Raw genomic sequence first — 12,349 nt, forward strand, 5'->3', positions numbered from 1 at the left:
AAAACTGTGAAATAAGATTCACTTACGCCCGCGAAGTAGAAACGCTTTTGCAAATACTTTGAGATACCAAAGTCGCAATGATTCAACTGATAATTTGGTCACAGCTGAAAGAAAACTTCTGGAAAGGTATGTGGTGCTGAAACCACACAAACAGGGGGGGAAAATATGCAAAATACGGCAGCATACGAGAATTAAAACGCTCTTCGGGATAGTTAGGTCTTCAAAATTCTTGAAAGACTCTCCCAACATACAGATTGGTTGGGCAACTGGAAAAGAGGTGGAGGGGATATGCTTCTCAAAAGTGGGGTTTCAAGGGCACATAAAAATTTGCACCATGCACAAATTTTAGCTAAATCTCAGTTTATGAGAATCTTCAACCGCGGTTAAACAATCACAAGAGGGGATCGATGCAAATAATGTAGCATCATTTGTTTTCTAGGCCTAACCACTTATCATTTGTATATAATGGAAACAGCAATGGCCAAGAACACTACCCTGGTGAAACCACAGATTACATTTCTGTGGACAATATGGCGCCCATAAACAATTACTCACCGCGATCTGTTAGTTAAGAATTTAATTATGATATCGAGTGATCCATCGGGTCCTTTGGAATCTAGGGCGTCGTAATTAATTTGGTTCAAAGCAGCAGTCAAGTCAAGACTAACTGCAGCATCATCATTGTCATCAAGATGAGTGAAATGTGTTATGACAATCCTCGTCTTTGTTATTGCTAACAGTAGTAGTAGTAGTAGTAATAGCAGCAGCAGCAGCAGCAGCAGCAGCAGTAGTAGTAGTAGTAGTAGTAGAAGTAGTACATTAAGAGCAAGACATTAAAAGGCCGTAAACGACCCTAACAAAACCTAAGTTAAAATCTATTTTTTGAAGTAATAACAGGATAAACTTGGAAACATAACTCAGAGGAAATACATTGCATGAAGAAGCCTATAGCTGAACATTAAACTGTAAGCAGAAATGATGCATTTTAACTTAAATATCTTGAGAACCAAAACTAAGTTTTAAAAGATATACTTTTGAACTTATAGGCATGGTAGGAATTTTGCATCCTAATCATGAATGGTATAAAGTCCTGAAAGTGATTAACAATACACGATCTCTTATCTTGACGATGTAGCATAGAAAATGCATTAAAATTAAAAATAAGACATCAAGAGGAATAGTTAGTGGTTGGTAGTACACTCATTTTCTGCTCATATGAATCGTTCGTTACATTTGAAAAGGTCTACTACTTTCATTATGATGGAAAATATTGGAAAATATTCTAAATGACCTTAGATGTACAGTGGAATCGCCGCAAACGTAAGTATATATACCTTACCCTGTTTACTCCTTTGACAAAATTGTTGAGCTGGTAGCCATTAGAAATATATATAAATTGGATTATCTGGTGGCTTTTAAGATAGAGATACGACGCACGAATAGAACATCGAGGCCAATAATAGGGCCTACGTGCAGATGTCTATTGAAGAGTTGGTCGAGAAATATATTTGAAAACTACAATGGACCCTTTACCTTAAAACTCACCAAAGGGAATTCTTTCAGTACATTGAAGATACGTATAATTTGTATTACTGAAGTTTAAAAACAATTTTGGTCGCTATTATTACATATCTAATCTTGTTTCAACAGAAAAAGGAAGTGACAATTGGTGATACGAAAAAAACGAATATCAGAATTTTGCAGTACGGTTAATAACGTATCCACTTTCATCGTATCTTCCAAATCAACTCAGATAAGTCGTTCATGACCTGACAGACCTCTGAAAGTCACCCTCTCAACAGACCTAAGGATCGATCAGTTGATTACAAACTGTATTCTTCCTCAATTCTGCAAAACTCATTGAGTCTTTATAGATGAAGACTTCTAGAAAGCTGTGAACAAGACTTAATAAAGCTTAATAAAGCAGGTAATGAGAAAATCATTTTATATTTTCTTATTTTAAAAGAATGGGGATGAAAAGGAAAAAGTTGAGACTCACTCATCACAGCCATAAATTACTGAAGAGAGAGGTTACAGATGGTTTAGTTAGAATACAAACTGATTTTCTTATGTATTAAGCATGAATTTTGTTGGTGAACCCTATTTGTATGATGAAAATAGGATTTTAAAAAAATTGTGTTCATATATGGTCAGCAGGAGGTAAAATAAGGCTGTTGGGTACAACTGAATATGAATTCAATGCTTCGTTAAGTAATCTTATGTGATTCTTGTTATTCATTTCAAGTTGAAATAGTCTAGAATAACATTCTTAAGTGTCCTGACAAGCATCTTCGGAGACTATGAAGAATTTTGTTTACACAAAGTCGTTTGTTTAAGAAATATTTGTCTGTTTCATTCGTCATTCTCAGTTACTTTAAAAACAGCAACAAATATAAGCATCTCTTTTCATCTCTTATTCCTTATGAGTCAGTTTACTTATACCTTTTCTTTTTTTGTTTTGCCAATATTTCCTTTTCGACATATCAACTCTGGAAATGCTTTACTGTTTTTTATTTTGCAAAGGAAAATACAGACAGTGAAATGCCTTACTTTTTTCTTTTGCAAAGAGATGCATAAAGGATAAAATTGAACAGATGTTTACTTCTATTGACAATAATAATCATGATTCACCTCATGCCATTGGAAAAGTGATGCAGTCATTTCGCTGAAACATTTTGACAAGACGACATATAAATCTGACATACGGAAATGGTCCTTGTAATACATGTTATCATTAAGGCCTTAGTCAGTTAATGGTTGATAATGAAGAATGCTTAAATAGATTTGTAATGAAGAAAGACAGTTGGAAATGGGCGTCGCCACACTAGACAGGGGCGTGGTCAATCAGAATTATGATATGGGGAGAGAGTGAGAGAGAGAGAAATAGAGAGAGAGAGAGAGTGAGAGAGAGAGAGAGAGAGAAAGAGTTGTATGTATGTGTGTGTGTGTGTGTGTCAGGGAGGGGACGTAGGCGTGTGAATGTGGGGTATCTTATCGTCGATCAGCTGTGGCACTGACTGCGGATTGATCGTGTCATAAGGGGTGTTGGGGTTTGACCCTCCGGGTCTGGATCGTCCACGCGAGGCCTTAGAGGAGCTATTGGTGTGTATCCGGGCCAGGGTGTCGGGAGGGGGCGCCAGGCCCGGTCGATAGCAGCGTCCCCATTATTCCATTACCGAGGCCCGGGCGGCGGCGCTAAGTTGCCTATCAGAGGCTGGTCTCTGTTACCGAATCAACACGGGCGTAACGCGACCCGCCACCGACTACAGCCGCTGCCCGCCACTGATTGGCAGACCGGTCGATGATTGACAGCGTTGTCATGGCGACGGATAGTGGCTAGCCAATGGTAGGGCGGGAATCAGAAATAGGTGGGTCAAAGGGTGCGGCGACGGCACGATTGGACAACTGGATTTGCGGAGGCTGATCCCTTAATAGGCTCCGCCTACAGGTCCGCCAGAGGCACCGATCACCGGTCATGCTGGAGTCCTCGCCTGCTGTTTAACCCGCCAAGCTGGCGTCTTCCGTTGCGGATCTGCTGCGGGCGCTGCAGCCCAACATGGCGCTCATGGGTGGACTAGGTGGCCTTGGTTCTTTTGGTTCGCTCGGGCCCTTCTCCGCGCTGAACGCCCTGACGGCCTCGACCACGGGTGCCGGCGCCGTAGGAGGTGGTTCCGGAGGTCCCGTAGTGCCCACGCCTTTGATGGCTCTGCCTTCGCTGTCCTTCACCGCTTCCCAGGTGGCTGCCGTCTGTGAGACCCTCGAGGAAAGTGGTGACATGGAACGACTTGGTCGCTTCCTGTGGTCGCTGCCCGTGGCCCACCCGCACCTCCACGACCTTAACAAGCACGAACCCGTTCTGAGGGCGCGTGCCCTAGTGTCATTTCACGTAGGCAATTTCCGAGAGCTTTACGCGATACTCGAATCACAGCGGTTTTCCAAAGCGTCCCACGCACGCATGCAGGCACTGTGGCTGGAGGCCCACTACCAAGAGGCCGAGCGCCTCCGAGGGAGGCCTCTCGGCCCCGTCGACAAGTACCGCGTGAGGAAGAAGTTCCCTTTCCCAAGGACCATCTGGGACGGCGAGCAGAAGACGCACTGCTTCAAGGAGAGGACGAGATCGCTCCTGAGGGAGTCCTACCTGCAGGACCCTTACCCGAACCCCAGCAAGAAGAGAGAACTAGCGTCGGCGACGGGTCTCACGCCCACACAGGTCGGCAACTGGTTCAAGAACCGACGGCAACGGGACAGGGCCGCGGCTGCGAAAATAGCAAGAGCCTCCAGCATCTCCCAGGTCTCAGAGCGGGAAGTCTTCCTGACACACCGTCCGTTTCTCTCTCTCTCTCTCTCTCTCTCTCTGCATCTCTCTCTCTCTCTCTCTCTCTTGCATGTTTGTTCTCCGGCTTTTTTTGACGTGTAATGGTGTAAAATGTACTCTAATACATTTCCTGGAGGGCTTCATCCAGTCATTAGAATCATTTCACGTTCATCCAAGCAAAGAAGCAGATCATTATGCAGAGTGCATGATCAAGGACCAAGGGCTAATAACCATCAATAAACGACAAGTCACCGGCATTGACCCCACGGTTTCTATTACCAATACCACCCTACGGCTTAAGTGGGTGTTTGAAATATCGCACATGCCAATTACGGCGAGTGAAAGAGGATGGAGACCTTACGGCGTCCAGTGTAATCGTTGACATCCGGCGAAATGTAATTTTGCGCTACGGCAAGACAATAATTCTATCATTCTCTGGAGGGGACGACGTCGTAGATACTGTTATCGAGGATATATGGGCCACAAATCAATTACATAGGTAAAGAAGAAGCAATGGGTGTTGACTTGTTCGCTATTATTTATTTGTTGAACTTATCAGTGTACTGACATTTATTTCACGATTGGCGAGGTATTTCAAACTTCTTTTTTTACGGCTGCCAAGTTGAAGAGCAATGAAGTATTTCCTATTGGTGTCTTATTTTTTGTTTTTGTTTTTACGGGTGTGGCAAAGATGTTACTTTTTTCCTGTGATGACATTTTCTTTCTTTCATTTATATATTACACAATAATGATGATGATGATGATAATCATAATAATGGTAAGTTATTATTATTTATGCTGTTGTTGCCGTGATGTTGTTATCACCGATGTGGGGATGCATTGCTTAGTACGGTATATATATACATGTATTCCAAAATTTAAAAACAAATCAGAATATGGAAATAAAGACACAATAATTATTACAATATTCACCCAAAGCTATATTCAGATTTTATACATACACACACATGTATAGCCTATATATAATGTATATATATAAAAGTATATATTTTTAATTATATATATATATATATGTATGTATGTATATATAATACATACATACATATATATATATATATGTATATACATGTGTGTATGTATGTATGAATGTGTATGCACAAACACGAGAGCAAATAGAAAAACGAAAACGACTCACATATCCCATCTATCGACTTGACAAAGGAATAAGAAAAAAATAAAAAAAAAACCATACGAGGTCGATAAAGTTATGTATGCCCTTGGGCGACGAAAGATTCCCCTCCTCCCGGCCGGAGGAGGAACAACTCCGTGGGACTCTGCGATCGCAGTGGGAGGTAATTTGCAAATACTCTCAAGGTTATCCTTTTGTCTTAATTGAGATCAGCGTTAATCGACGGCCTTTGGAGTTGGGTTCCCCCCCACCCCACATTTGTTTAATTTCTTTTATTTATTATCCGTCGGGCCTAGGCTGGATAATGATATCGGGTTGCCGATTCCAACGGACTCCGTTGAAATACTTGACCAATATAGAGGTATCGATGGTTTGTTTAATTTCTTTTATTTATTATCCGTCGGGCCTGGGCTGGATAATGATATCGGGTTGCCGATTCCAACGGACTCCGTTTAAATACTTGAGCAATATAGAGGTATCGATGGTTACAATGAGGTTGCTGGGTTTTGTATAGACTTGGGGAAACTGAGTAAATAAATTTCAATAAATTCTTGCTCATGATGTATTTTTCTCAAATACCGGAAAGAATATTTATGTTAGTCAATTAAATCTGTATGGTGAATAATACCGTGTTCTTTAGGATGCGTAGGATGTAATTCAAAAACATTTGTAAGGAAATGTCTGCATTACGGATATCTAATTTTGTAGCGGATATGTCTGTATTGAGGATTTTCGTTTTTTTAATGAATGTAATAATAGCAAAATAATGCGACTATCACAGTAAAAAACATTTTAATAACACCGAGGAAATATTCATATATCAGCAGCAGTTGTAGTGGTATCAGTTATAACAGTTATACCTTTTAACCATCTTAAAAACTTATGAATATAATTTTGCTACAAGAGCGTACTGTTGCATTATAGTGATTCTTTGAGCTCTCAGTCGTATGAAAATTCTATAAAAATTATCTCAATTAAATAATAAGAGAGAGAGAGAGAGAGAGAGAGAGAGAGAGAGAGAGAGATTCTATTTTGAAATAAATAATAAACAAATCTGAAGGCATGCAGTTTCAAAGGTAAAGGTTAGCCTATGGAAATTCTTTGCTGCCAAGGTCAGTCTATTATTATTATTATTATTATTATTATTATTATTATTATTATTATTATTATTATTGTCGTTGTTGCTGTTGTTGTTTTCATGTAGCTTTGCCTATCACATTCACGTTCACCTCTATTCAACGATTATTATTATTATTATCATTATTATTATTATTATTTGCTTTTACAAACGAACAACTTTTTAATCCTAAGTCAAGAGACTTGAATTCGGACGACGTCAGTTGGTCGGATTTCATAGATCGGAGATACCAGCGTCCCTCGGCGCGCCCGTCTCATCCTGTGATTATTTGTTTGGATTCAATTATTGGCGAATTATCTCCTCGGAATTATAATCTGCTATGGCTACGGCTAGCAGGCAAATTTCTTGTTGAATAATATTTCATATAATATATAATATATCTATCTATCTATCTATCTATATATATATATGTATATGCATATATAGATATATGTATGTATGTATATACATATAGATATGTATATATATGTATATATATATACATATATATACACGTACAAAAGTGATAATAATCATATATATATATATATATATATATATATATACATACATATATATTGTATATATATATATATATATATATTATATATATATATATATATATATATATATATATAATATATATATATATATATGCATATAGATATGTATATATATATAATATATATATATATATATATATATATATATGTATATATATACATATATATATGTATATATATGTATATACACATATATATACATATACATATCTATGCATCCTTGCTTGCATTTGTGTGTGTGCTTGTATTTATTAGGCCAATATTAACCCAGCATAAACACCTTAAAATTCATAAATAAACCATTTATACTATACCCTCCCTTTCGAAAATAAAAATAAAGGGTAAATAAACAGCTGGCCTTTATAATACCTCCAAAAATCTTTTCTCGCTCAAAATGACACAAGGCGGTGAGGAGAGAGAGAGAGAGAGAGAGAGAGAGCTTAGGTTCAAACTTTAATTTCCTGGATGCCGTCTAAGCTATGAAGATATTGCTAAGGTTCTTCATTGTTTTTTGTTAGTTCTTTATTTATTTATTTATTTATTATTTCTATTTTCGTATTTTTCATTTTAAATTTTTAAGCAAAATGGATGCTCTGTACAGTGGACGCCTATAAGGATTTTGGGCCGTTATTAAAAAAGTATAATTACACCATTGTAATATATTACAAAATACGGCGGATACCATACAATTATGTTGCAAGTAATGTATAATTCGTCTCTCGCTTTCATGTTAATATATCTTCCATAATAATAATAATAATAATAATAATAATAATAATAATAATAATAATAATAATAATATGAAGGATTACTAGCCCTCTCGGATATATTCTGACCAATATATTTTCCAATATACAACGGTTAAACTTGTGCAGTATAGGAAATGCGTTGATGTATTAAAAACGCGAAAAAAAATAATCTAATAACGTAAAAAAATTTGATGACTTATTTAAAAAAAAATGCATAAAAATAAATCTAACAGGTAAAAATGTCCCGAAAATTTTTTCGTGTTGCTTTCAAACTATCAATTATTTTATCATCCTTTTTGACTGCGTTACATTCCCTATCGAAACATTAGTTGGCTGATGAAACTGGGACAAAGTCCGGAGAGGATTTGAATTCATTTGAAAATAAATGGTCTTCAGAGCTGGGCCGGAAATAAAGAACTTAGGAGATTTTTGAAGCAATGCCTTCGATCCCTCAAAAGGCTTGTAGCTTTATGGGGATGTAAAAGATATTTAGAAAAATTTTTTTTTTAGAAAAATAAGCAAATGGAAATAAAAGCAACATCTCTTCGAATGTCAAGTTCAAGGAATTCTTTTTTAATATATTTCGAAATTCGTAATGCACTTACTAATTTGATGATATATAAGTAAAAGACGCTCTGTTCATGCATATGAAACGAAGCTGAAGTTTTAGGCAATTTACTCGATACTGCAAGGAATATTGGTTTTAAAAATAATATCGTTATATGACGTTTATTTGCTGACGAATATGTATAATGTACTGTTGATTAATATAATGTATTTTAGGGATCAATTTTTAAACAAGTCTTTTATTACCATTAATATTAATAAAACCAAAACTCGTAGCACTGATGCCAGAAGTAACATCCGAATTATTATTATTATTATTATTATTATTATTATTATTATTATTATTATTATTATTATTATTATTATTATTATTAGAGCAAGTAAAATGCTACATATATACCCCAGACTATCTCAACAATCTCATTCCATTGTCTTGACAAATGAATGTTAATATTTCTTGTCAAGAACTGACGATTATATGCGGAAAAGGTCATTGATCATTTGTTCAGAAGTGATTCTGATTAAAAAGAAGCCAACGTATTTTGTTTTCATCGACGTTAAATAGTAATTTTTATAGCGTCAGTGTGTGCACACATACATGCATATATATATATATACATATATATATATATATATATATATATATATATATATATATATATATATATATATATATATATATATACATACATATAAATGTATATACATATATATACATATGTATATATATATATATGTATATATATGTGTGTACATACGTGTGTGTATATGTATATTACATACATATATATACATATACTATATATATCATGTATATATATATATATATATATTGTGTGTGTGTGTGTGTGTGTGTGTGTGTGTGTGTGTGCATGCATGTGTGGTGTTGGGTGACTGGGTGTTTGTGTAATCTGTACTATAGTTATCCCTTAGTAAAGGCCTGGACTGCATGAAAGCCAAATCAATACCACTTTCATCCTTTTAACTATGTTTCCAGGAGGGACCCTGAACACATCAGCTCTTCATATATCTACACCCAAGTCTCATCAGCAGCGCATCATCACCACCCCTTTTCAAACACAGCTCCGTCATTTCATGTATACATTATATATATATATATATATATATATATATATATATATATATATATATATATATATATGCATACGTGTGTGTATACATATATGAAAACTAATAACTTTTATTGTTCAGTTATTTTTCCCTTTTCTTGGGTGTACATATCTATTATACCTTGGGCATATTTCAATTACTTTGGCGTCCCTTTTCCCAAATGTTTCACTCGACGCTTAGCGAAAAAGAAAAAGCAAAAAAAAAAAATGTGACGAGTATCACAGGGAAATTGAGTGATCCTTTCCTAATCCCATCGTCTTTGGATCCAATTCTCGATGTCGCCTTTCCCCGTTATTCAATTAATCTATATTCTCTCTCTCTCTCTCTCTCTCTCTCTCTCTCTCTCTCTCTCTCTCTCTCTCTCTCTTCTGTGTGTGTGTCTGTCCTCTTCTCCTCAGCCTTACTGCATATTCGTTCCACTCTTCTCCCATCCGTTTCTTTTTTTCATTATCAACTCTTCTCCTTTCTCAGTTTCTATCAAATTTCATTCAGTTATTGATTAATTTTTGTTTTATGAAAAGAATAATCAAGCGTTGAAAATGTCGTGTTCTAAAGTTCCATTTAATATGGTGTTCTGTCATGGCTGTTTCTTCGTGTTTTTTTTTTTTTTTAGTTTTTTCAGAGTTTATGCCCCATAAGGAAGCCTTTTGTTTAGTGTGCCTAAGTTTTTTATATCACAAAAGTAAAAATTTAAGCCTGATATTATCAAAGGCATAGTTAAGTCTAAAAATTCTTTTGTCAATTGTAATTAATATGTTTTCTCTCTCTCTTCTCTCTCTCTCTCTCTCTCTCTTCTCTCTCTCTCTCTCTCTCTCTCTCTCTCTCTCTATCTCTAGAAAAAAAGGTTTCGATTTTTTTCTTCCCTCTGTCTGTCTGTCTGTCTGTCTCTCTGTCTGTCTGTCTGTCTGTCTGTCTGTCTGAAAAATTGTCTGTTTTTTTTTCTCTCTCTCTCTCTCTCTACAAGAAAAAGGTCTCGATTTTTTTCCCGCATATTAAAAATTACCAATCTGTGTGTTGTTGCATTCTGTATATTTTAATGAATGTTTCTGTTCTTTTCCCATTATTTCTCTTTAGTATTTCAGTTACGTTCATTTAACCTCTCTCTCTCTCTCTCTCTCTCTCTCTCTCTCTCTCTCTCTCTCTCTCCAAACGAAGAAATTTTTTCCTCTTCCATTTTTGGACTCTCATTTTTATTGCAGATTGTACCTATAAAAGTTTTCCCTCTTCCTACTATCCTTGATTTTTTTATTTGTTTGTGTTTTTACAGTTACTTTTTACTCCTTCATTTTTGTCTAGAGGTTAATCTCTTTGTTTTTCTCCTTTTCCCCTCTCTCTGTATATTCCATGGAATATTTTACACTTCTTCCAAATTTCTTTCGCTGAAATTATCTATCTATCTATCTACCTATCTATCTATATAGAGTTCTGGTCTTTTCCTCTATCTTTTTATTTCCAATCGCTTCTATATCTCCTTCTATAGTAACTGACGGTCATTCCCCATTTTAACATTTATTTACCATTCTTATTAACTGCCCATTTTTAAGTTTAATATTTTTTTTAATCTAGGTTTCATAATGATTAAATTGTGTACTCAGATATACTTTTTTCATTCAAACATTTCCTTCAAAGCAAATGTCTTCAGTCACAAGATCTCGTTTTTTTCACTTACAGTAGCATCTTATTTCTTAATTTACTCTCAGAATTCCATTATTTTTATCATCACAATTGTAATTGGTCTTTTCTATTCATTTCTCATTTCCTCACTTAGTTTTATGACATTTTTTGATGGCCATTTTTCAGCCAATTCGAGAACTTGACTTATGCAACGTATTCTCTTCCTTCGTTCCTTTATCTCCTCTCCTCTTCTCGTACCTCCATGTTCCTCGCATATTCTCCTCACTTGAGAGAGAGAGAGAGAGAGAGAGAGAGAGCAATCTCTCCCTCTCCGTAATCCGTCAGTGTTGTCATAGCCAGGTAATCCTCAGCGAGTGACAATCGGGTTCTGCGGATTTCCCCCCCCTAGTCTTTCTGTAAGCAGTGTTGCCAATGGGATGTCAGGGCGACGGCGGGGGTCTTCCCCTTAGGGGGCTCAGGTGGGGAAGGGTAGGGGAGAGACTGAGAGTAACAAGGGGATTTACAGCCGGCTGGCGGCCAGTCGTCCTGCGGCTGGCTGTCGGTGATGGGAAGAAGGATAGTCGGCGAAGAGGGGAGATAGAAGGGGAAAGATGAGGCAAAGAGGGGAGAGGAAGAGGGAATAAAACGGGGGGAAATCGAAGGATTCGGATGAGTGGAGGATATGCAGGAATATCTCTCGGGGGGAAAGTGTTGGGGGCACCGAGGAGAGAAAAAGGGGTATTTCATGGGTAAGGAAAGTGGAGGGGACCTTCTGACATCAGGAAGGGGTCCGACCCTACCACCCCCCCTTTTTTTTACCCTTCTCCCTCCCTTCCTCCCTCCCTCCCTCCTCCTCTCGTTTCCCATTCGCCAATTTGGGGGACTGACTGAGCTGGATTAATATTGGTATAATTGGGATTATTTTCAATTTAGGTGTTTTGTGGGTTGGCTTACTCTTTATGCAATTATCGAGTCACGGTGCTGTTGCAATTCAGTGGCACACACCAGGTGTGAGAGTAAGTCTCATAGAGGGTGTTACGGGACGAATCAACTCGAATTTTGCTTTCCACCTGATGTTGCTTCTCGTGTTCGTGCTTTTGAACCGCCGTCGCTTGAAAAGATAAAAAAAAAAGGGGGAGGGGG

The 12,349-nt window shown here is 37.0% G+C and overlaps 1 protein-coding gene across 1 annotated transcript in view; it reads left to right on the top strand.

The window, feature by feature from the left end:
- The first annotated feature begins 2,935 nt into the window (after positions 1-2,935).
- The window catches only part of LOC136840878 (homeobox protein SIX3-like), an 89,967-nt gene continuing 80,553 nt past the window's right edge, over positions 2,936-12,349 (top strand). Inside the window, exon 1 of the mRNA XM_067107832.1 lies at positions 2,936-4,265. Within this exon, the coding sequence (XP_066963933.1) occupies positions 3,557-4,265 (709 nt within the window). The 5' untranslated portion in view covers positions 2,936-3,556. The remainder of the gene's footprint in view (positions 4,266-12,349) is intronic.

The sequence above is a fragment of the Macrobrachium rosenbergii genome, chromosome 8, assembly GCF_040412425.1.
Source record: "Macrobrachium rosenbergii isolate ZJJX-2024 chromosome 8, ASM4041242v1, whole genome shotgun sequence".
Lineage (NCBI taxonomy): Eukaryota > Metazoa > Arthropoda > Malacostraca > Decapoda > Palaemonidae > Macrobrachium > Macrobrachium rosenbergii.